This window comes from Leptosomus discolor, chromosome 1 (genome assembly GCF_034619465.1).
Source record: "Leptosomus discolor isolate bLepDis1 chromosome 1, bLepDis1.hap2, whole genome shotgun sequence".
Classification (NCBI taxonomy): Eukaryota; Metazoa; Chordata; class Aves; order Leptosomiformes; family Leptosomidae; genus Leptosomus; species Leptosomus discolor.
In genome coordinates this window covers 217,758,408-217,782,623 of record NC_141391.1, presented here as the reverse complement: position 1 = coordinate 217,782,623, position 24,216 = coordinate 217,758,408, and the positions used below count along the sequence as shown (strand labels likewise).

General features: G+C 57.7%; 2 protein-coding genes across 3 annotated transcripts in view; both read right to left on the bottom strand.

Annotated features, from left to right (window-relative positions):
• Nucleotides 1-11,667, bottom strand: part of UBE2H (ubiquitin conjugating enzyme E2 H) — a 51,841-nt gene extending 40,174 nt beyond the window's left edge. For both annotated transcript variants that reach the window (XM_086481175.1, XM_086481179.1), the window contains exon 1: nucleotides 11,587-11,667. In XM_086481175.1, the coding sequence (XP_086337301.1) occupies nucleotides 11,587-11,639 (53 nt within the window). In that variant the 5' untranslated portion in view covers nucleotides 11,640-11,667. The remainder of the gene's footprint in view (nucleotides 1-11,586) is intronic.
• A 2,770-nt stretch (nucleotides 11,668-14,437) lies between these two features.
• ZC3HC1 (zinc finger C3HC-type containing 1) lies at nucleotides 14,438-23,824 on the bottom strand. Its single transcript, XM_086475179.1, has 10 exons — nucleotides 23,703-23,824; nucleotides 22,345-22,456; nucleotides 22,021-22,171; nucleotides 20,063-20,146; nucleotides 19,498-19,625; nucleotides 17,912-18,066; nucleotides 16,877-17,102; nucleotides 16,199-16,405; nucleotides 15,793-16,002; nucleotides 14,438-14,911 (listed from the first exon to the last, which is right to left on the bottom strand). The coding sequence occupies exons 1-10, from the start codon at nucleotides 23,822-23,824 to the stop codon at nucleotides 14,843-14,845; spliced, it is 1,464 nt and encodes a 487-aa protein (XP_086331305.1). The 3' UTR covers nucleotides 14,438-14,842.
• Nucleotides 23,825-24,216: the final 392 nt, after the last annotated feature.

The window sequence follows — 24,216 nt, the reverse complement described above, 5'->3', positions numbered from 1 at the left end:
CATCGCCACTTGATCGCTCTGAATCCCAACACGAGAATCTAAGCTTCAAGCACGCCGAGCATCCAACACACCCCTCTCCTGAACAACCTAGACTCTAAATCCGTAAAAATGAGTTTAGCAACAGAGGATGGGCGGATGGTTTAATCGTCCGGCGGTCAACGAGCTTTGCAGGACTGAACATCAAGTCCATCTCAGTGGGCCAGCGAATTTTCCTGTTTCTTTCAGAGAGGCACGGTTGTGACACGCTTTTAAATGCAAAATAGTGCCTTCCCGTGGATGTAAGGGCTTCACATTCCGAGCACATTACTGCCAATCGTTCCAATTTTACCATATTTCCTGTTTCATTCGGCAAGGCGCAAGTCTCCGTATTACGCTGGGGCAAGTCAAGGAGTGACCAGTAACTAAGACAGGGCTGGCAGTTTAAATGACTGGCTGAAACCACGGGGGTGTATTTCTTCGGTCTGGCACTTAACCACAACCAGGGTTTTGAGATCCCCGCCCCGCGCCAGTCGCTAGCGCCGTGGCTCTCCTGCACGTGCAACACGTGCAAAGTCAGCAGAGCGCGGCCATCTACCAGCGAAATCTCCTCCTTGACCCAAACAAGGCAAGTATTTAAACTTACCTTTTCATGGCAACCTTCTGGTCACACTGCCGACATCAAAGAAAAGAAAACACGGCAGAAACCATGAAGTATTAAAAAAATAAAATGGATTATGACTAACTTATCGCTTCCTCAGCCGCTGCAAGCCCGCCTGTTTAAATCCAAGACCTCGGAGCTTTACACGGACGACAGGAGCTCATTATGGTGTCCCCAGCTTTTAAAAAAAAAAAAACAACCCGTGAAGCAGCACTAGCCAGTCGCTCCCGTCAGCCACGAGCAGGCTGAGTTCACACCTCCTCGCATACCTTCCCTTTCAAGGAACGCAGACGCCGCTACTGAGTTACAAGGATCTGATTTCTGACATCTCAACTTCTCAACCGAGCATCGACCCCCCTCCCAGTCTCTCAAAGCCACATTCTCCTCTCGGGATCTAAGCTTACCCCAATAACCGTGCACGGATTCCTCCCCTAGGCCAGGAGTATTAAGTTACCTACAATGCCAGGCCTGTTAAACAAAACGCCGATCATTTACCTTCCTTATTTTCACTGCTTCCCTCATTTCACAACCGACACAGTGGCAGGTTGAAAGCCTTAAAAAATAAAAAAGAAAAGAAAAAAAGTAGGAGGTGGCTTCGGTAGCATGGAGGAGTAAGTCAGCATAACCATGCTGAGTCACATCACAGTTAGATTTGACATTTCCAGGCTAAGCGCTTCGCTCCTAGAAGGGCTGTTTCTTTATTTCAGCCTTGTTTACTTTACGATCCTGTCACACAAACGAGAGGAATTACGAAGTCAGGCCATCACCAAAACTTTTGCAGGCATCAGTCCACGGCGTGTTCTCACCCAAGCGAGCTGCAGCTGCCGCAGCCGAGCGCGGAAGCGGACGCTTTCCCCAGGCATCGCGCCGCTGGGGACCCATCTCTCACGCAGAGCACGAGCTCAGCACGGAAGCAGCCCGGTTACGGCGGGGTTGAGAACTTGTTGGCTTTGGAGATCGGAGGGGGAAGGTCAGCGAGTTTGAATTAACGGCGTTAGATGGAAAAAAACCATAAGCAGGTCCATTTGCCTTCAGCAGAAAGGAGAGTGTAACAGAGCATTAGCTTCCACCAGCTTCCCCTGAGGAAGCAGCTTTCATTGAATGTATTATCAGGGAGAAACTTCTCCCTAATCCTAAAAAGAAAGAAGAAGAAAAAAGAAGGAAAAAAAAAAAAAACAAGGACTTTCGCCAAACAAAACGGCTTGGGGGGGAACAGGCAGGCAAGTTTCGGACTTCAGCGATCACCAACTCCATGCCACGTTCTGCTCCTCCAGGTTTCAAAAGCACCAGGTTCCTCTCAGCGTAGATCACAGCTCTCCCAAGGCTGATGTTGTGTTCTAAAAAAGTCAACAGCCCCCCCTTCCCCCACCCCAAATGCGCTTAAAAGCCCAACCTGGTGCTTTTGAAAATAAAATAAAGATCTGGCTTCAAACCATTCACACTTGACCGAGCAAGACTGAAAGGAGCAGCTTCATCTGCCCCTAAAACCAAGATGAGCCTTAACTCTTCAGCCACGTCCACGCTGGTGACCGAATCGCTCCGTAGCCCAGGTTTAACAGACCATTTCGATCTAGAAACGCCTTTAAGAGCAAAACTGTTTTCAACCTCTGCTCAGACCTCAGCAGACAACCTGGGTTCACGTCCCCACCCAGCTGCCCTGCTGCAGAAGAAGGGGTGTCTCAGCAGACATCCCCCCCTGCTCCGACGCGTCGCTTCGCAGCTCCAGAGCCCGCCTGGTCCCGCCGCCTTCAAGACAAAACAAAGCCACACAGGCCAACCCCGAAATGCTGAAGTGATTAAGTTAATAATTCATCTCTCTCTTCAACTTTGCATCTATTCATCCGCCACGCCAGAGGTTAGTCAGGGACACGCAGGCCTGCTTTAGCGCCGCACACCGCTTTCCACCTCGTTCGCGTTGGTAACTGCGTGAAGCACCCGGTCCGAACCTAAATCCTGTTTGATTTTCATCAAAATCTCAGACTTTACAGACTGCCAGAGCCTCTCCAGTGCTTGAGCTTACTGTCCTACCTTGCTCAGGGGCTGGGAGCCGGCAGACTGGACATTATTCATCCTCTCTCAATACCATTCATTCATTATGCATCCCACTACCTCATCCCCTCTTGTTCACCTCCGTTCGAATATAGTCTGTCCCAATACCGTCATTATAAAAGGTCCACAGACGACTGAGTAGAAACAATCAGCCGCTACACGGCGACTACCCAGGCAGTCGGGAAGGCAGCAAGGATTTGCACATCTATAATTTACATGCCAAGTCCCCCCCCACCGCTCTCGCAGGAGAGAGCGCTCAAGGCCAGGTGAAAAGCCCACTGGAATTCGGGAATAATGCAAAATTTATCTAACAATCAACTGTCAGCTTTTAACCTCCACCTTTCACAGGGGATGATAAATGCCTCCAGGGTTAAGCTTCCCTAAAGGGCAGCAACCGTCATAAATGCGGAGTTTTCCTAATGAAAACATTAACACAAATTTAAAACGTGCATTTTTCAGGGAGCATCACCAAAAAAACCCATAAAAATTAAAGCCAGCTACATCCAGACAGCGCAAAACGCTTCAGAATAATCCACCCAGTCACTCTATTTGTAGAATCACAAAGAAAATATTTCATGCTGCTTTCTTCTAGCGTTTAGTCCAAGGCAAGAGCGCACCAGCGAAATGCAATCATTTCTGGAAAGCAGCATTTGACCCCCCGAAAACAATCAAAAGGGGCTATCCTAAAAATCCCTTCCTCCCACCGAGTCACTAATAGCTGGAAGTCTACACCACCTCCTGTGCTTCCCTGTATGGGGATCACACAGAATAGACAGTCATGCTCTGGAATTCGCAGTTTAAAAGGAATTAAGAGTCAACAGACGACCACAGATCGGGTTAAAAATGGTACAGGCAGATCCAGCCCTCTACCTGCCTCGAAACACCTAATGCCAAGAAAACGGACTGTGAGTGATTTGGCTTCTCTTGGAAGGCTGAATCAATTTGCTCCAGGGAATAGGTCCAATGATTTAAGTCTAGAGGACAGCTCTTGGAAGCTGCAACGGTAACAAGAAAAAAACTAAAATAAAAATAGTAGCTTAGTCCCAAATCCAGTACCAGCCCCAGTTTGCAGAGAATCCTTAATGGCTACACAAGCCCAGTGAAATCACCTCTTTCCAAGAGACTAAATCCACCCTCAGCCTCAGACAGATCATTATCAGAGAGGCTGATGAGCTGGAAGAAGATGGAAGACGAGGAGATCGCCTGCAGTGGTCATAAAGCCACAGGGACCGAGCAGGGACAGGAGAGGGAAGAGCAAAGACCACGCGGGGATCGCCCTAGCGATGAGTGAGCGAGGGCTTGTACCGCTCTGCGGCGGCCGACCGGTGTTCAAAGCGTATCAGCGTCAAGGAACAAACAATTCTGAACACCCCAAGATGGGGAAAAAAAAAAAAAGGAATAAAACATTAGTAGGGGGGGGGGGAGGAAATAAAATAAGTGAGAAGCACACGGTCCTGCCAGCAATAAAACGAACTCGGCCCGTTTCCCTGGGCTGCAGGAGAAGATCCATCATGTGGGGCGGTTCCTAACGGGTTCGGCCGCAAGCCCCCTGCTAGAATCGACCGGCACCGGCCCACGGGCTGCGTGACCCGGTGGAACGCCGAGGTGGCAAGGTCGCCTGATCCTTCAGTCACGCGAGCTCTATTTTGGTGAAGAAAAACAAAGAGCCACGCTCTACGTTCATTATTCCAGAAATACACGGACCAAATCCACAGGGAAATGGAGGGAGTGAAAGGAAGGGAAGCTGAATGCACACAATAAGACACACAATGAAACGCTGAACTCCTATACGCACACCCACATATGTCATTCACATCCAATATTAAAAAAAAAAAAAAAAAATAGATGTTATTCAGCAATCTCTCATTTTTGCTGCCAGAATAACACCCAGGACAGCAGGAAAACAAAGCAGAAGATTCAGACACCTCTCCCTCGGCATCGCATCACCTCTCATTTAAGCAGACAGTAAAACGAAGAGCTGTTTGGCCGGGAACCCGCTCCATACGGGAGCCTGGCGCTTTAACTGCGGGCACTTTCCTGCCTTAACAACAACTTGTTATGTGTTTATCCTGGTTATGACTCCGATTAAATCACGGTTTAAGAAGGGCACCAAGTACCAACAGGTGCCGAGAACATTAAGTTACACTGCAACCAGCAATCGCTCCACGCCGGGGCGGTTTCAGAGGCACCCTTCCCTTCCGAACAGCCCGACTCCTGCTGCTTTACCTGGCTTGGAGGGGGGAAAAAGAAAAAAAGCAAACAATCGAGGAGAAAAGTCTATCAGGATTCTTGATTTAAGCGCTCCTTTGCTTTTACTTGAAACAGGGCACAGGACGGGGAAGGGCACAGGACGGGGAAGGGCACAGGACGGGGAAGGGCACAGGACGGGGAAGGGCACAGGACGGGGAAGGGCACAGGACGGGGAAGGGCACAGGACGGGGAAGGGCACAGGACGGGGAAGGGCACAGGACGGGGAAGGGCACAGGACGGGGAAGGGCACAGGACGGGGAAGGGCACAGGACGGGGAAGGGCACAGGACGGGGAAGGGCACAGGACGGGGAAGGGCACAGGACGGGGAAGGGCACAGGACGGGGAAGGGCACAGGACGGGGAAGGGCACAGGACGGGGAAGGGCACAGGACGGGGAAGGGCACAGGACGGGGAAGGGCACAGGACGGGGAAGGGCACAGGACGGGGAAGGGCACAGGACGGGGAAGGGCACAGGACGGGGAAGGGCACAGGACGGGGAAGGGCACAGGACGGGGAAGGGCACAGGACGGGGAAGGGCACAGGACGGGGAAGGGCACAGGACGGGGAAGGGCACAGGACGGGGAAGGGCACAGGACGGGGAAGGGCACAGGGCTCCAAGAACAGGATCCTTCCCAAGAAGCGAGCGCCTGCACCGTGAGCTGCCCCTTTGGGAGGGGGGGCAGGATGGCTGGGCACCACCTCGGGCAGCCCCCGTCGGCCTCCAGCATCTCCCCCTCGCTGCCACCGCCTTCTCCCAGAGCGATCCCGTGGTGAGGTGCGAGCTCCAGGAGCGCCCAAACCCTCCGGAGGCGGCACTGGGCACCCTGCAGGATTTACTCCCTCTGCTTCCAGATGAACAGTCTGCTCGGCCTGCTCCAGGTACAACAGGCAGGCACAAGGTAAGACAGCAATTAAGCACGTCTTCGAAGGAGCAATTAAGTAATGCTCTAAAAACAAAGTGAGAAAACACGCTGAAAGCGCACACCTCTGCTTTCCACAAGCTCAGGAGAGGAAGGCAGCAGCACAACGTGGAGCACCTCCTCCTGCTTGCCGCCCAGGTAGCAACAAAGCAAGCGTCCAGCGACCTCAAAGCTCTTCTAAGATTGTTTTTTGTTTTTTTTTTTTATAAAAAAAAGAACAGACTTTTAATGCCAGCGCACAGCGATAACCAGAACCAGGACAAAACACAAGCTGTACTTACACGGCGATTAAATGTAATATTTCCCTGGCAAATGAAACAATGCAGAGCCTCATCAGGGGGCATCTTCTCCTTAATCCTACATACGAAGACTTTAACGGGGTTTGCAAGATTCCCAGCCATGCTCCAAGCTAACGTTACGGGCTGCCGCTGCCGAGCAATGCTGAACATGTGGGAGGGCGCTCCGCGAGACGCGTTTCCAAAAGCTTGCCGGGATTGTAAGATAAGTCATGATAACACTTAAAAACAATCACCTACTACAAAGGCAAGCCTGCCTAGATCACAGTAGAGCGTCACTAGGCCAGACAGAAGAAACACCAAGCACGCCCTTCCAGACACAGCAGCCAGAAGGAGAGCAGGGACACCATTTTACACCGTTTCCCTGAAATCCCGCGTGCGCTTTTGGGTTTTTTAAACGGCTAACTCCAAAGCAGCAGCCTCCACGATTGGTTTAACCAGCCCTGAGTAATCTAACGCCAGTTTAGCCTCAAGAACTGGGCACCATAAGCGTAATGCTAAAGCTGACTCTGCGGCGCTGTTCAGCATACCAAAATCACCACTCTGAGACGAAGAAACAGTTAAAATTACCCAAATGCAGAGCAACACAAAGGCTTTATTTTTCTTATTTTAAAGAGGGCCGGGATGTCAAGCTAGACCCAAGCGCTCTGCTCCAAGCTGTCTTAACCAAATTCATATTCTACGGTTCCATCTCAACGACCATCGCAATTAAACGATTAAGCAGGTGCACGGCGCTTTCAGGTCCGTCCGACGAGCCCCAGCTTCAATAGCCTCCGCGAGCAAACTGACAAGGCAACAATGGAAGAGTGAACTTCCAGTCCCAGCCAAGAGCCCGTCCTTTCAGCGGGGGGGGGGGGGGGGTAAAAAGAAATCCAGCCGCCGGCAAAGACGGCGCGTTCAGCTCTAAAGGCAGCAAGACGACACCCTTGAAAGTCGTCATTTAGGCCACAAAGATGATTTTTTAATTTTTTTTTTTTCCCCCCTCCAGTTGGTTTGGTTTTGGCAGAACGACCCGTGGAGTTCAAGTTCTCCTGAAGGCAGGTAGCACCACGGATTGAACTGGATTTTGTTTACAAGCCACCACCCGGGCCGGCATTTCTGACCGCTTCGGGGGAAGCGGGGGGCTCTCCCGGTTCTAAAACGGGGCCGTCGCCGCATCTTTGTGTGTTTTGAAGTACCACCACGCGATTCCCCTCCTCCCTGGAGACCTCATTAAAACACAGCACCAGAAGCAGAGCAGAAAGGAGCGTAGCGTGACATTTTAAAATTTACATTCCGACCCGTAAAAGTTTCCAGAAATGTCTATGCTTTTAAAAAAAAAACCAAACAAAGCACCACAAAAAAAAAAAACCAAAACAAACAACACCAAACCACCACCAAACCCTACCAAAACAAGACATTCCAGCGCACATGCTCTTCCCCCTGGGGACAGGCCAAAGAGAACAAAGCCACGTGACCCCTCCTCTTGCTCAACGCGACTCTTGGAAGGTGTTCAAGTCGGATGATAAGTGCGGTGTAAGCCTATAATGAACATAAAAAGGAATTTAGCCCAAATGTAAACCGTGTCCTACCCTTTACCTCAGCCGATCTCACCGGAGCAAACACGGGGAGTTTGGCGATTACAAAATACTCCGCAGGCAAACTAAGGAGCTTGGTGCCTTTTATTCTCCTCGACTCAGGATGAGCCTAAAATTAGAAGGCAGCGCAACGCTCCGTGTCTTACGCTCCCCGGCGGCTCCGACGCACGTTACCAACGTTCAGCTCTAAACTGGTCGGAACGGGGAGATTCAAATGAAGCTGGGCGCTATTTGTAATTCCTTTCATGCACGCCACAGGGTGACACTTCCCTTTTTTTCCAGCTCCGACGCTTAAAAATAGAGCTCGGGGACTACAACCCAGCCAGGAGCATCTACCCCACAAAAGGAGGAAAATAAATCAGCGCAAAATAAACTCCCCGTCCGAGGGGGAGGCTGCCAACAGCTCGCCCTGCAGCGCCTGCCTCGCTCCCCGGCACAGAACAATAAACCCCGGCTTGGAATCGCCGCGGCCGGCGGCGAATGGCGCGGGGTGGGGGGGGGTGGGGGGGGTAGGGGGGTGGGAGCTGCGGGGTGCTGGGGTGCGTCTCCCCAAAAGAGGGGGTAAACCCGAGGGCTTGGGGCACCCCATCAGCTGCCGCCTCGCTCCGCCCCGGCCTTGGTTTCCGGGTAGTAACAGAGCAGCCAATCCGCAGAGTTGCGCGCTCTGCCCGAGGCCTCTCGCCTGCAAACGGGGCTCCAAGGCCGCCAGCTCGCCCCAAAGATTGGGGGGGGGAAGGAACCACCAGGGGGTGGGATCCCCCACTTTAGCACCCTCCAACACTCCCCCCCCCCCCCCAAGTTGGAGGGGTGCTACCTGGAGAAGCCTGGCCTTGAGCTTGAGCGATTCCCTGTGGGATACCCCTGCGCTTCCTTGGGTCGCCGAGGCGTTTTGGGGGGGGGGGGTACGGAGCCTTCCTGCAAAGCCACGCTCGCAGGTGGGGTGCAGGCAGCGTGTGTGTGTGTCCCCCGCTCTGTGGGTACACAAGTCACCCAGGAAACTTCAGCGAGCGTGGGGGGAGGCAGTAGCCCCCCCCCAGCCCCCCCAGGAGGGGAGGAAGGCAGCGGGGCTCCCCGCTGCAGGCCCTTCCCCGGCGTTTGCCCAAGGTTGCGATCGGGAGAGAAACAACGAGTGACTCAGAGTTTCAGCACATAATCGTCCAGGCGATGATTAAACATCAGTTCGACACATTAACGCGCAGGCAGAGAGAGCGAGCGAGCGAGCTCTGCCCTCCCTCCAGCCCCAGAGAGCCGAGCAACCTCTCCCCTTCCCCGCTCACAAAGAGGCATCCACAAAAGGACACGGACGTGTTAGGATTGAAAATAGGAATCATAAAAAGACCCCACTCGGCTCCTAAACCTGTCAGAGCAGGAGAAGGCAGCAGCGTTATTCACTCCGGCCATCACCCCCTCCCTACTCAAAAAGGTAGCCCCTTGGCAGGCCATAAATCCACGCCATTCTTCTCCATCGGAGAGACGAAAAGGGGCTGAAAAGGGAAACCGTAATGAAAATGGCAGCAAAAAGGGGGAATAATAAAAAAAAATAAAATAAACCCAACGAGAAAACCCTACACAACAACAAAACCCTCGAGCCCCGGGGAGGAGCAGCCTTCAAGCACATTCCTTCAGATGAGCCCTCTCTCTCTCTCCTTTGGTCACCACCAAAACCTTCCTCACTCCCACATCTGGAACGAGACCCTTGTTTCTCGATCAGCTTCCAGAGAGGAAGATTTTCCCCAAGGGAAGCGTCCCGGGAGCCTGGGCCTAGCGAGCTGCGCTCACCCCGGGGCAGGCGAGGCGAGTCGGGCAGACAAACAAAAAAAGGCTGGGGAGGGAGGAGTGGTGAGGAGAGTCATCTGACACATCCAACTTCCTAAGTTTGTTGTCCGCAGGAGACCGACCGCTCTAACCCTCACCCCCTCGCAACACCGGGAAGGTTGCGCCGACAATAACAAGAGCTTTTGCTTTTGGAAAAACCTCGGGTTTCTTTTGTCAGGGGGGGTGGGAGAGAAAGAAAGCAGAGCGGAAACTACCCAGCGTTGGGAGGAATGCCAGATATTCGGGGCTTTCTACCTACCACCCCACGGCCCGGCCACCGCGAGAAATACAGAGCGAGCGAAGCCACTTCAGAAAAACCTGCTCTTTGTCTCCTAAAATGCTGGAGATGCTGGCTACAAACCGAACAAAAAGGGGAGGGAAAAAAAAAAAGAAAGAAAGAAAAAAAAAAAAGAGAGGGGGGAGGGGAAAGAAGCAGCAGATCAGGTTGGGCCTCGGCCCCTCTCCGGCCCAAACCTCTTTCCAGACTATCCCTAAGAAAGATTTTTATTTCCCCCCCCCCCCCCCAGCTGGAATTCCCAAACCCTTCTCCCGGTGCGATTGAGCATCGATCGCAATCGGCGTTCGGCAGAGCATGACATGTGTGTAACTTTAAACCCCCGGATAAAAATAGCTCCGATTCAAGCACGATCGGTAGTCATTTCCTATTTGCTTAAAAAACAGGGCAGAAAAAAAAAAAAAAATATATATATATATACACGAAGAGCAGCTTTGTAGAGAGAAACGCGCAGGCTGAACGTCAAACAGAAGTTTCCTTCGATAAGCCACCCTCACGCCGCAAACAGGAGCGGTGCCGCTCCTCCCCCCCTCCAAAAAAAAAAAAAAAACCCCAAAAAAACCCACCACAAAATCCAAGTAAGTTTGTTTATCTCTCTCTAGAAACTAAATCAGGCCCGTTTCTCGCCCCCCCCCCCCCCCCCCCCTCGCCCCCACCGAGTTAGAGCCGCCAGCCCCGAGCCCTGCTGAGGGAGGTCAGGCACGTTCGGTCAGCAGAGCTGAAAAACATTTCAGCCCCCCTCGTCATTTCTACCCCCTCGCCGCCACCTTGTAAACAAAAAAACTATTAATAAAACAATCCTAGAACCGAATTCCCAACGATATTTTTTTTTCCCCAACGCCACCCACACTCCAGACAAGAGAAGGGGAAAAAAAAAAAAAGGATTCGCCACCCTGTAAAGGGCCAAGAATAAAAATAAGGAGGAAAAATATAAACAGATCGATCACGGAAGGAAGGAAGCAGGGGGGGGGAAATAAAAATAATAAAGCTTAACCCAACCTGGAGCGTTACATAAACGGGACCTCTCGCAAGATGGGCTACAGGCCCCAGAGCCCTTTGCCCACCCTCTCACCCCCCCCATCGTCATCTGCTGCCAGCCAGGCCCCGTCGGAGCGCCCCCCCCCCCCCCCCCCCGCCGTTCCCCCCAAAAATTAAATCCCTAAGCCGGCACCAGAAGCTTCGTGAACCGCAGGCTGAAACCTGGGAGTAAATAATAATAAACACCACAAAAGCCTTTCTTTGGGCTGCGGCTGCTGGAGCTGCTCTCCCCTTCCTCACCCTCCCCCGGCGGCTGGGCCGCAGGCCAGGGCACGAAAAGGGAGAGGGGGGCGCAGGGCACCCAGTCTAGGGGGGGGCCTTCACCAAGGGGGGGGGACACGACAGACACCTGCGGGGACACCCTCAGGGCACCCCAGCTGGTGGCTGTCAAGCCACAGAGGGGGAGAAGCCCCCGCCCCAAAATAAGGGATGGGTGAGGCCTTCCCCCCCCCCTCCCCCCCCCAGTAAGGGGAGGCCCTCACTCCGCGGAGGGGGGGGGGGGGGGGGGCAGGTCCAAGGGCCAGGTCTGAGGAGAGGCCTAGGCCTGGCCTCGGAAAGGGGCGCTGCCGCCGCCCGGGGGGGGGCGGTGAGGGGAGCGACACCGGAGGGGGGTGGTTCCCGGTGCCCCGCCGGTGCAGGCCCGGCTCACCCCCCGGGACTGCCGGCGGAGGAGGTGGGGTGGGGGTTTAGGAGGGGTGCGGGAAGGATACAGCTTGACCACGTCGGTGTCCATCCGCCTCTTGCCCGGGCTGGGGGAGGACATGTTGGCCGCGGCCGCCCCCGCTGCTCCGGGCGGGCTGTCAGCGCCGCCGCCGCCGCGGACCGGGGACGCCCGGCACCGGGAAGAAAAGGGGGGGAGGGGGGGGAGCGGGGGGGCGCCGGGCTCCGAGCCGCTGGGACCCCCCCTCGCCGCTGTCGCTGTCTCGGTCGCCGCCGCCGCTGGTCTCTCCCTGTGGTGGTGGTGCCGGTGCCGCCGCCGCCGCCGGTGCCGGTGCCGCCGCACGGGGCCCCCCCGCGCCGCCTCGCGCTCCCTCAGCCGCGAGCCCCGCTCCGGTCGCCTCTGCCGGAGCCTCTCTCTGGACCCCTGACGTCACCCACAGTGACCTCACCGCCCCGCAACGCTCCTATTGGTTGCGCCGGGAACGCCGCGCAGGCCCCTCCTCCCCTCCGCCCGCCGCAGGGCACGCCGGGAGTTGTAGTGTAGTGAGGGGGAGGGCGTGTTGGAGGGGCCGCCGGTTCGAGACCCCGCCGGGGCCCAGCGCAGGGGTCGCCGTCCGGTACGACGTCAGAGTGGGGTGGGCAGCGTCACCCGGGGAAAGCCACCGTTCGAGCCAAACGCCCCCCCTCCCCCCCCCCCCGCATTACAAACCGTGGCAGATGGCCAGGCCTCGCGGCACGAGTCACCGCACTGGCTTTTCGGTGCGACACCAGCAAAGCATTTCCCGGTGCCTCAGTTTACCCAACCGGATAGGGGAGGCACCCGCCAGCGCCCCGGAGGTGACAGCGGGGTGCGTGACGATGCCGCTAATGGGTGTCTCTCAAGCCGGCGGGGCTCTGGTGTGGCAATCCCACGGCCAGGGCGGATATCCTGCGTTCCTGACCCCAGCATCACCCCAAAATTTGCCCCAACGCTTCCTCCCCGTGCAGGGAGGAGACGCAGCTGAGGAACCCCGAAAAGTCCGAGCAAAGGGGTAACCTCACCCCACCAGTGGGTGGGTGGGTGGGCGCACGGGTGGGTGATTTCCTCCCTTTAATGCCCCTACGCGCCCCTCCAGCCCCGAGTCGGGCTGGGGCAGGGGGTAACGCACTGAGGGGGGGGGGGGTCAGATCCACAGCCCAGGTGAGCTGTGCTGGGGGATTTGGGGGAGACAAAGAGGAATGGGGTTATATTTGAGCAGGGCAGGGGGAGAGGTTGGGAGGAGGGTCCCCCATTTTCCCAGCCTCGATGCACCCTGACCGGTTCCCGGCAACTGGGAGAACAGGAGGGAGAATCTCAGGATTTTCCCTCAATTTCTTTAAATCCTTGTATTCCACCTGTGCAATACTACAGTTTTGCAACAGGAATAATTTGAGGGTAATGGGGACAATGATAACAGCCTTTTGGGATGCCTTAAGACCACTCTTGCAGCACCCAGACCCCTACGTGTGGGTACACAGCGGGTTTGGGGGACCCTCTGAGCCCTCCCGGGTCTGAAAATTGGCGTGCATGGGCACGGGTGGTGGCTGGCCTTGTCCGTCCCAGCATGGGGACATTGTCCTCCCCATCACAGGTGCACCCCACGGTTGGTGGGGTGGTTCCCGGACCGTGGCAGGGATGGGCAAAGTGGAATCGGAGCTGGGGGGGGGGGGGAGGGAAGTGGGGTGTCAGCAGCCACAGGGAACGGGGGAGACGTGGGGAGTAGATGTTTGGGCACCTGAAGGAGGGGCTTCTCCCTGCCCTGCTGCAGAGCCCAGCCCATCCTCACCCCTCTGGGGCTGGGGGTACCCAGAGTGTGTGTGGAGGGGGGGGGGTGTGACACCCCCATCTCCACCCCAAACCCCAGGCCAGCACGGCCATGGGGTGAAGCAGCTCCTCGTTAGAGCCACCCAATTTGGACCCTCTTCACAAAGGAAGGTGACTCACCCAAACTCAAGCCCATGCCCTGCTGCTCCCCAGCGGGGGCTTCCTGCCAGCACCCACCCAAAAAGCTGGCAGGCAAGGGGCGTCTCTCAGAAGACAACCCGGGGTGGGCAGGCGCACCCACAAGTTTTGGGGTTCAGGGAAAGCAGGGATTCTCAAGGCTACCCAAGGCACAGGGTGGCCAGAAAATGCCCCGAAGGGGATGGGGCAAGCTGCGACGCAGAAGAAACCCCAGAGTTGGGACTGGGGAAACTGAGGCAGGGGCTCCTCCTCCAAAGGGGGCTCCTTTGCTCCCAAAAAATCCCAGGGAATGACACGTCCCTGTGCCTTCATCCACATCCGTGTGGCTGTGGCAGACCCGGGGTGAGGATGAGGAGGTCCAGCTGGGCCTGGGTTGTCTGCAGAGTCTCAGCCCTCCCCCAAAGCCCCTTTCCCAACATCCTCGAGGATGGAGACAAAAGATTAGAGTCTCCCTTCTTGGCTTTTTCTCCCCCTTCCACAGAGACCAGTCCCTCCCCAGCACCCAGCCTTGTGGCCCTGAGTCATGGGAAGCTCTAACCCACCTCTTCCCAAATTTTGGCTGCATCTCAGCCTCCCCTGCACTCGGCCTCGGTGACTTATCACCCCGGAGAGGCTGTTGGCCCCCAACTAAATCTCCTTTGGGCAGCTGATTGCTGGGGTAGACGCTGGCAGGCACAGGAGTACAAGGCCAGGGGCATCTCTGCACCTACGGGGGCTGAGGCAACGGCAAAGAGCCCGCAGCAGGCAGGGGAGACAGCGAAACGAAGAGCGGGAAACAGCAGAGGGAGGCAGCTGGACACTGATCCCACAAAGACGAGCATCCCGAGGGATAGAGGAGCCACTTGTTAAGACCAGAGTTCATCCCACCCCGGAGAAGAAGCGTCACACTCGCAGTAAGGAAAAAAAAAAACACCCCAAAAAAACCCCAAAAAGTGAAATGTTTATTCCCACCTGGCATCACCTCCCTGCACTGCTGGTGGCAGGTCACGGCTGGACAAGAGAGTCACCCTCACGAGGTGACGACGTCTCCTCGTTCGCCCCGCGCGCCTGCGGCACGTCCTGGCTCCAGACGGGGCTGTCGAAGCCCTCGGGGCCGAGGGTTACAGCAGCGATTTGGGAAGGCAGGGGGCTTCCATGAAGGCAGTCGGGGAGCAGGGGGGGTCCCAGCAGCTGCTGGGGGCTTCGTTTGGCGTGGACCCTCCTCGGCATCCCCTCCTTGGGGGCACGGAGCTGCCATGGGAGCAACTGCGAAGCAGATCTCTGCCAGACCAACGCCATGCCCCGGGCCGCCAACCAGGCAGCAGTTCCCAGAGGCAGCGGCCGGTTCAGGAGGAATTCAGGCTCTCCCACTGCCGGAAAATGCGGAATACCTTGCAGGACTTCACCGAGAGACTCTGAGAGAGAGGGGAGCAAAGCAACAAGCGGAGGTTAAGGCACTGCAACGGGACCTGCAACCCGCCTACAAAGCACATGAGGGGAAACAGCGGCAAAAAAACCCCATCTGAAACATCCTAATTATCTGCCAGGACATTTGCTCCTCTTCTTCATCAGCCCTATTTACCAAAAAAGCAGCGAAGAGCAAGGTGACTGCAAGCAAGAAGCAGGACGGGACTCCAACCAGAGGGTCTCAAGCCTCTGACTTGCGTCTGGTCCCACAGGACTGGCTGGGGCTTTCCCTGATCCCAGCCAGAAGGGACCAGCCTGTCGGGGACACACCTCACACGAAATCCCCAAGACAAATGCTGACTGTTCCACCAGTCCCTGCAGCTCAGCCCCAAAGCAGGAGGGGGGCAGCTGGCAGGAGGAAGCCAGGGAGGCAGCAGCAGGTACTGGCTGCCCCACAGCTGCTCGGGGAGGGGGGCTGTGGCCTCAGCTCTGCTCCTCGGGCTCGACAAACCCACCGGTTCGTGGGGGCTCGTGGCTGCAGGGCGGCCGCAGAGAGGGCTGGGAGCTCTCTATCAGGCCACGAAATGAAACTGGATCTTGGGCAGCGCTGAGCTGCTCGGGAAAGGCTGTTATTTATAGTAGCCCTCGAGCAGATCCGCGCCCAACGCAGCGCTGTCACGGCTGAGACCCGGCTGAGAGGCTGTCAGCACCGTCAGAGGGGGAACGCTGAGGCTCTGCGGGCGCACGCTTAGTCCTCGCCACCCAGCTTGGCTTTGCATTCAGCCCAGACGAAGCCCATTCACCCCAAATCCCACCCACAGGCTTTCAGCCCTCGGGAAAGCTGGGGCAAGCAGCGTTTTGGGGGGGGTCAGGGCTCCCACAGGCTCACCACAGGCTCGGTCTCAGGCACTCTGTCGCGCTTTCTGGTGGCGAGGAGCGTGTTCAGCACCACTCGCCAGCCCGGCGCTGCCTTCGCGGGCTCCTTCTCCGTCTGGGTCGTGGTATCCTCCAGGGCTTCCCCTCCCTCCACCGCGTTGACCCAAGGGCACCAGTCACGATGCTGAGAGCTGGGGTCAAAGAAGCTCCTCAAAGAAGTGTCCTGGGGGAGGGGAGGAGGTGACAGTGAAGGAGGACAGCAACAGCGTGGTTTAAAACAGACTCCAACGACACGATAAAACCTTGTCCGCGCCTAAACACCAGCCCTGAGCTGGCTACAGGGACCACGCTGGTCCCTGGATCAGGAGCCCCCTGCCCAGATCCCTCTCCTCCCCACCCAGGCACGTGGGGTCCCTCACCGAGCTGCTGGAAGAGCAGAGCCGTGCCCGCTTGGCTCTGCGGAGAGGACTGGATGGCACCTCCACGTTTTCCCCCTGCCCCATGCTGCGGGTGACGGGGCGGCTCCTCGGAGCAGGGCTGGCCACCTCCACGTCACACCGGTCCATGGGGACGGGAGAGTCCCAACCCCGCGGGCGAGAGATGACCGGGGACGGGCTCTTCTCGTGCTGCCAGTGGGGAAAGAACAAGGAATGAAGAGAGCTCCTCTGGTCACCAGCATGTCCTCCTCCTGAAGGGGACAGGGAGGCCCCGCCCAGCTCAAACAAGAGATCAAAGCCTTCTCAGCCATCCTGGCAGGAGCTGTGCCCCCTTCCCTGCACATCAGCAGCATCTCAGGGGTGTCTAGTGGGACAGGAGCGAAGGCAGCTCCTGATTCAGAGCACCTCGAGTTAGACAAGCTCCAGGACGCCGAGCGGAAAGGTCCTTTTTGTGCCCTCCTCCAGGAGGGCTGAGGGAGGGGAGGACAGGGAGCTGCCAAGGGCAAAGGCGGCAGCAACCCGCTCCCGTTGGACGGGGCCTACAGCTGGAGACACGCCACCAAGATGAGCCTCTTTCAAGGGCAAAGGCAGCGGGCGGCACCCAACCTCCACCCCTCGTCCCCCGCGCGCCCCTGTAGCACCCAAGCCACCGGGCCATACCTGCTCGGAGCCCGGAGGGAGCACGTCTTGGCTCCGCGTGAGCATCCTGCGTGGAGAGGTGGGCACGAGCGGGCAGCGCTCGGCGGGCGCCAGCGGGGCGCTGCTAGGGCTGCAGGAGTCCAGCTCCGGCCCCGCAGCCTCCAGCTGGTGAAAGCCCCACAGTCCCACCTTCCTCATGCAGCGGGAGCAGGTGATCACCGAGAGGTGGACGGAGCCGGACGCGGCGCTGCGGGGAGAGAGCCAAGTCACAAGGGGGGGGGGGGTCGGGGATGAGCCTGGGCCCCCTTCCCCCTCCAAAAAAAATCACAGCTTTCAGAACAGAGGCAGGTATTTGGCAGAGTCTCAGTCGCAGCCACCAAGCCATCAGAAGCCCTGGGCTGAAGGTACAGACTTACCGGGTTTGTAGGCCCTAAGAAGTAAAACGGGTCCGTTAAAACCCATCTACAGCGTGGATTTGAACTGGCTCGGTTATGGTTTGGCAGGAGCACGCTCAGTCCTGCCACATCAGCGGAGAGTGGCCCCATCCTCAGCCCTGAACTGCCCAGCCACAGCAGCAACTCCGCTCTTCCCCACCTTAAGCCCCTTTTTCCAGTAAGAGATTGCTTCCCCAAGCTGCCTCAGGCACAAACCCCGCGGCTGCTCTGCTCGCAGCACACCCTTGGGGAAGCTGCAAACCTTCAGGTCACAAACCTTCCCTCCCTTCCCACAGGCCTGACGAGCAAGGACAGCGTTACTGAGGGTGACGTTTCAGGGATGGACTTCAGCAGCTAAAGCAGCAACGAGCCAGGCAACTGACAGCTCCGTTGTTTCAGACTCTCGTCTCAGGGAGACACCAATTTTAGATTAGGTAGCTTTGCACCGGGGGTTCTGGAAGTCCATCAGCTTTAATGGCTGGAGATAGTAATAAAATAGTGAAAAGAGGGGATGCTGAACGTTCCACGGGAGGGACACACGCATTCCTCCAGCCTCTGAGAGGTTTCACCAGCAACCCCAAAGCGTGGCAGACACCGGTATCACTCTTAAACCACCACCCACCTGCAAGTCCAGCCACACAGCGCCAGGATGCAGGCAGGAACGTGCACCGGCAGGATTTCCGTGGCCAACTTCAGCGGTTTCTCTCCCTCCGTTTTGTGCTCTAGCTCCTCCCCGATCAGGTGGAGGAGCAGACTGACCTTCTCCTCCGTTAGGGACTGGGGGAGAGAGAAAGGTGACAGAGCTGGCAGGCAGAGGCAGTCTGACAAAACACACCGCTGCCACTCACAAACCACGTCCCACGTGGAGAAAAATCCCTTTTTCACTCCCCAAAAGGGCTGGGTGCACGAGCAAACCCCCTTCTACTCTGGTTAAAGCGCCATACAGGGCAGCGGCTTCCTCCTGCCTTGCCTCTGTTGGCCTCACCCCGCTGCGTGGACTCGGTTCAAGCACCCTTTGCTCCCCCGAGCGCGCGTGGCGACGGCAGAGCCGGTGGCAGCTCTGCCCCTCAGGGCGAGCACAGCCCCTTTTCCGTCCCTCCGAACCCAGGGAGGGGCAGCAGGGGAGGGGGGGGGGGGTGTTGGCCCCTGCTCAGCCAAACCACGAGGGCTTCTGGGGCCGCGGCTGAAGACACAGGGAGGAAAGTGAGGCCCTGAAGGCTCTGGCGGGCTCCAGACCCCGCTGCTCAGCAGCCAGCTGGGGAGGCGGGTGGGGGGAACGCGATACACCCGGCGGTTTTGTGCTGTCTCTTCTCAGGGGGGGCTCTGCCGGCTTTCCCAGCTCAGCCAGCCCGCGGTGGCAACCGCGCGCCACCTCTGCGGTTTCCGCTGACCGGCTGCAGAGTTCCCCCGCTCCCCCACAGCTTCTCACTGCCCAGAGCCATCTGTCTGCTGGCGAGCAAGTGCCCAACCAGCCAGACTCGGCCGGAGCAGAGCAAGACCCGGCCAGCTCACACAAAGAGGCAACCTCACGCTCGCTCCTGGCTGCGGCTGCGCTCCAGCCTCTTGGGCTGTAGATCCTGCTCTTCCCTCTTCGCACGAGAGGCCCCCTGTACTGGGCTCCCTCACCTTCACAGGCCTCTGCTCACCCCTCTGCTGCGGGGCAGCCTCTGGCTCCCCAAAATCCCAACCCCACCTAACGCAAGGATTGTCTCCCTTCTTGCGGGATCCCGGCTAAAGGAGCGACTCACGGCGCTGCTGCGCCTCATGGAGGGCTTGGTGGTAACGAACGGGGGGGGGGGGGGGGGGGGGAGCTGCCAGGAAGATCTCCTGGAGCGGCCTGTGGGACCCCAAAATCCCTTCTGGTGGGCCCCAGGGAGCACCGTGCCCGCCGGGAAAGGTGCAGAGCGGGAACTGGACGCTACAGCCCGCTTCCCACCGGCAACGCCGCGGTGCCATGAGCCAGCTGGCGTGGCAGGCGAGCCTTTCCAAACCCCCTTTTACACACCTCCAGAAACACCAGGTGAAACCACCAGGCAGGGAGCGTCTGAGGGGAAAGCCAAGGCGATGACAGACCATTCACACACGCAAGCTGAAGTCTCCAAATCCAATCTCACAACGGTTTTGGTCAGGGTTTGCCCAGCGCAGGCGCGACTGGCGTCGTCCCCGGGGACTCAAACGCACCCGATTTTGGTTGGGATGGGAACTCACCATGTTTTTCATGTCTTCTGGTCTGAGGGAGGGCAGCTGCAGCTCCAGCTGACACAGGCTCTGGAAGCGGTCCAGGAAGTCCTGGAGAAGGGCTCTGGGCTCATCCACCAGCAACACGGCAAAGCGATCTGGGGGAAAGCAAAGGCGGGAGGCCTGAGCTGGGCCACCAGCCTTCTCACCCCCTTACTTAGCCCACAGCACAACAGAGTCCAGCCAAGGTCACCCAGTAACGGCCTCTTTGCTGTTAAAAGCAAAGCTGAGCACAGCCTCTTCCCTTCGCCACCACCCTCCCTCACGCAGCGGAGCTCTGAGGACAAAAATCTAACCCCCCTTTGAGCATCCCATGTCACCCAGCCTCCCCTGTATCCTCCCAGTTCCAACCCCAACTGCATTTGAACTGCCCTGGAGGCACACAGAGGCTGAGACTCAAGATCTGAGGCTCCAGCCACGGCTCAGTTGTTTATTTGCCGAGGCTGCTCAGAGGCATCGCTCTGCCACTGCGTATTTCAGCTTCTCCACCGGGGATTGGGATCCTGGATGGGCACTAGGGCTCGGAGACACCAACCTGGGCAAGGGCTGTCGGGCCAGAAGCAGAACTTCTCGTGAGCGGTGCACAAGGCCTTCTTCAGCTCCACGCAGCGCTCCTTGTCTGCAAGGCAAAGCTCCCTCCCAGTCCCCTGCGGAGCCAGCTCCTCGGGGGAAAAGCTGGGAAAACCAACCCAAGGAGAGGAAGGCACCGGGCTGGGAGGGCTCCCATTCACCTCAGGTGACAGATGCCACCTGAGGCTGTAGGTGGCAGAGCCTGAAGCTCTCAACCTCGGGCTCATCTCCCCACCAAAAGGAGCTGCTGCACCTCCAGCCTCCCCGCAGGCAACCACAGAGCAGCGAAGGCAGGCTGGCTCCAGGGGTTATCGCCACACCAGCGGTTCCGCTGCCCTGCGGCCAAAATCTCCTCCCCTTCCCAGGCCCAGCCGGCCCTGCTGCACGGCAGAGCAGCAGAGACACGGCTCAAACCAACCCCTGGCAGAGGAACCGCCTGCTCTTGCCTGTTTTCCCTCCTGGGCTGCTGCGAGAGCCCAGCTAACTCCCCTGACCCCTCCACCCTGGCTGCAGGAGCCAAATCACAGCCACGTCTGGAAATCAAGCTTCCCCCCAAAAGATTCGGTACTTAATTTGACTTATTCACACCTTTCAGAGCCAAATCATTTCTTTTTCTTCAATATATTTTCGAAGCCCTTCTTCCAACCTCCGATTATTTTAGATTTTCCCGATCCAGTGTGATTACCAACAGAATAATTAGGCCAAGGTTTATTTAAAAGAGATAGTCTGACCAAACAGCGGATGCCAGTATTCAGTGACCCGAAAGGAAACGCTCATCCAGCTCCCCACGACCCACACTGCAGCTGCCAGACATCAGGGCTGCGCCCTCCGCCCCCTTCCAGACACCAAGAGAAGCGACTTGCAATCCCAAAAAATCGAGAAGCAGAGAGGAACACTTATTCGGGGTGGGGTAACCAACACCTTTCTGCAGAGGAGAGCTGCAGGGCAAGGGAAGGGAAGGGCTGGGCAGGTGACAAAGCACAGCCCATCGCTGCCGCGCTCCCAGCCCAGCGTGGTCCAAGGTGGGAGAGATGGGAGCTGCTGGTGCTCCCTGCCTGCACCTCACAGGGCAGGGGGCTGAGTAAGGGCAACAGAAAGGGGAGGTTCACTGCTGGTAGTCCTGTAGTTTAAAGAGGGCAGGGGAGGAGATTATTAACTACATTGAACGGGACCCCCTGAAAGGACTGACTTGGTGACCAACAGCTCACGTCAGAAAAGTTTAGTGGAGGATCAGGGCAGCAGACTGAAGAGTCAGGAAACCGAATTTTAAGAAAAAAAAAAGGATATTAAGGTGAAGAATGCGTCCAGAGGGCAACAAAGCTGGTGAAAGGGCTAGAAGGCACGTCCTGCGAGGAGTCTGCGTTTGGCTGGTTCACAGAGGGGGACAAGGGGTGACCCCGCTGCACTCTACAGCTTCCCCAGGAGGGGGAGCGCAGAGGGAGGAGCTGATCTCTTCTCCCTGGGCCCCTGTGATAGGACGTGGAACGGCTCAAAGCCCCCTCAGGGCAGGTTCAGGCTTGTATTCGGGAGTTTTTCTTCCCCAAGGGGGTGGTCACGCATTGGAACAGGCTGCCCAGGGAGGCGGGGGGTGCCCCAAGCCTGGCAGTGCTCAAGAGGCCTTTGGACAACGCCCTTAATAACATGCTTTAATGTTTGGTCAGCCCTGAAGTGGTCAAGCAGTTGGACTAGACTATCCCTTCCAGCTGGAGCTATTCCATTCTAACCCACCCCTGACGACAGAAGCAGGAAGTTTTACCTTTAACTAAAAGGAAATCTATTCAACGTGCACTTTATTTTCAAAACCCACCACCCAGCACCTCCCAGGACAAGACCAGGGAAGTTCTTGACACACCTAATGAGGCACAGACACCCCCAAACCCTACAGCCCACCCCCCCGTACCTGCCAGGCACCGGCTTACGTACACTTGTTGAAGTCGAAGGCGAGCTGCAGGCTCACGCAGAGGAAGGCCTGGCAGCTGGAGCACTTCAGCATGTCGCACTCCACGTTGGTCCAGCCGTACTTGGCACAAACCAGGGGAGAGAGCTCGTGGGGTTTGCCCGCCCACTTCAGCGGGTGCTCACGTTAAGGATAAAACCCAATAAATTGACCAGGCAAAGCTTTGGTCAGGGTTTATTTGGCCAAAGAAGAAAAGCTTCTGAAAAGATAGAGCCCGCGGGGAAGCCAGGGAGAGGGGGACAGCGAAACAGGGTGGGGGACAGCTGGAAGCTCAGCGTCAGAAAGGATATGGTGAAGGTTTCTACTCTGCTGAAATAGGCTTCCTTGCTGGCGGACTCCAAGGAGAGAGCATCCATTGGAGAAGATCCATTAGCCGATTCCGACCAGTCCAACGTGTCCTTCCTAAAAGGAGCAGCCACGCGTCAGCCAGCGAAGCATCCCAGAGAGATTTCATTAATAAAAAACACACAGACCACTTCCTATCCTCCCCTCCTTCACACTTATCCCTACATCAACCCCTTCTCCACAGCCCCCAAGTCCCAACCTTTAGTTACTTTACTAATAAGCCAATTAATAAAACAATAATACAACAAGCCAAGCTGCTCAGTAAACATTTCACAACTGATAGCAGCGGCAGACGGGGATTTGACGTGACAAGGAGGAGACAGGAACTTGTTCTCTGAGCCTGAAGAAGGCAGATCGATGACTGGGGCACGTTGCTGAAGTTGGGGACACCCCCCAGCCCCCGACACCAGCATCCACAGCCAGAACGTGGGCCCCTGGGGCCGAAACACTAGCCCTGTGGCAAGCACTGCCCTTTGGCTGCCCCCCAACACCCCTCCACGGGCCAAAATTCAGGGATGATTGAACTGTGACTCTGAGGGTGACCACAGCTGCTCAGCTTTAGTAGGATACCCCCAAAGCTCAGCCATCCACCCCCCACCCCCCCACCCCCCCCCCCCGCACCTCCCAGATCCTCCAGTGCCTCCCAGTAACTCTCAGTGGCCCCTCAGGGGGTGACCCCACACTTTTTGGGTCAGAGGCCTGGTACGTGGCCAGTTCAGCTCACTCAGACCGCGGGGACACCTGAACGCCACAGGTCACTTCCCTGCCCCTGCCTTCCCAGTGCCTCCCAGTGCACACCAGTGCCTCCCGCTGCCCACTACTGCCTCCCAGTGTTCCAGTATCTCTGTTTCCGCTACTGCCTCCCCGTGCCTCTTAGTTCCTCCAGTACTCCCAATGCCACCAGTACGACCTCACAGTGCTTCCTAGTCCCTCCCACTGCTCCTCAGTCCCACCAGTACCGTCTCCCACTGCTCCTCAGTCTCACCAGTACCGTCTCCCAGCGCCCCTCACTTCCCAGCGCCTCCCCCCGTGCTTCCCAGTCCCTCCCAGGACACCCCAGCACCCTCTTTTCCCAGTACCCCTCCCCTCATTATAACTCCCACTACCTTCCAGTGCTCTCCCGCACCCCTTCCCCCAACGACTCCTGCCGTCTCACAGGACCCCTCAGCATCTCCCAGCGCCCCCCCCCCCCCCAATAACGTCGAGGCCTCCCCAACCCCCCTCCCGCCGAGGCCACACGGCCGGGCCGCCCCCCTGCCCCCCTCAGGCCCGGTGCCAGCGAGGCCCCACCGCTCCCCCTCACCCATCGGAGCCGGCGCCCTCCGGGGCGATGCCACCGTCGATAAGGTCGCGGATCTGCTGGGGGGTGACGGCTGGCGGCCTCCCCCGGCCCCCCACGGCCGCCCCGGCGCTGGGCGCCGCCATCTTGGTCCCTCACTTCGTCCCGGCCCGGGGAGGGGGGACGGGAAACGAGGCCGCGTAGAACCGTTCCGGCCCCGCCGTGGGGCTCGCCATGCCCTCACGCAAGTCCCGCACAGTCTCCTTGGCCCCACGGAGGGTTACCGGGGCGCTGCCGCCTCCACCGCGGGGTCCCACGTCCCTCCCCGGGCCCCCACGCCCCGGGTGCTGCACTCCCACCCTCCCCGCTTTCGGCGCTCTATTGCTCCAGCCTGCCCCCGCAGCGATCGATTGCTCAGCCCTCAACAGTCTCGCCGCAGCCTTCCCCCCCTCCACCTGCTAAGAAGCCCGCGTTTCATAGGCCGCGGCTGTAGAAGCTCGCCGTTGATTGGCCCGCGGCGGGGGCGGGGGGCCTTGCC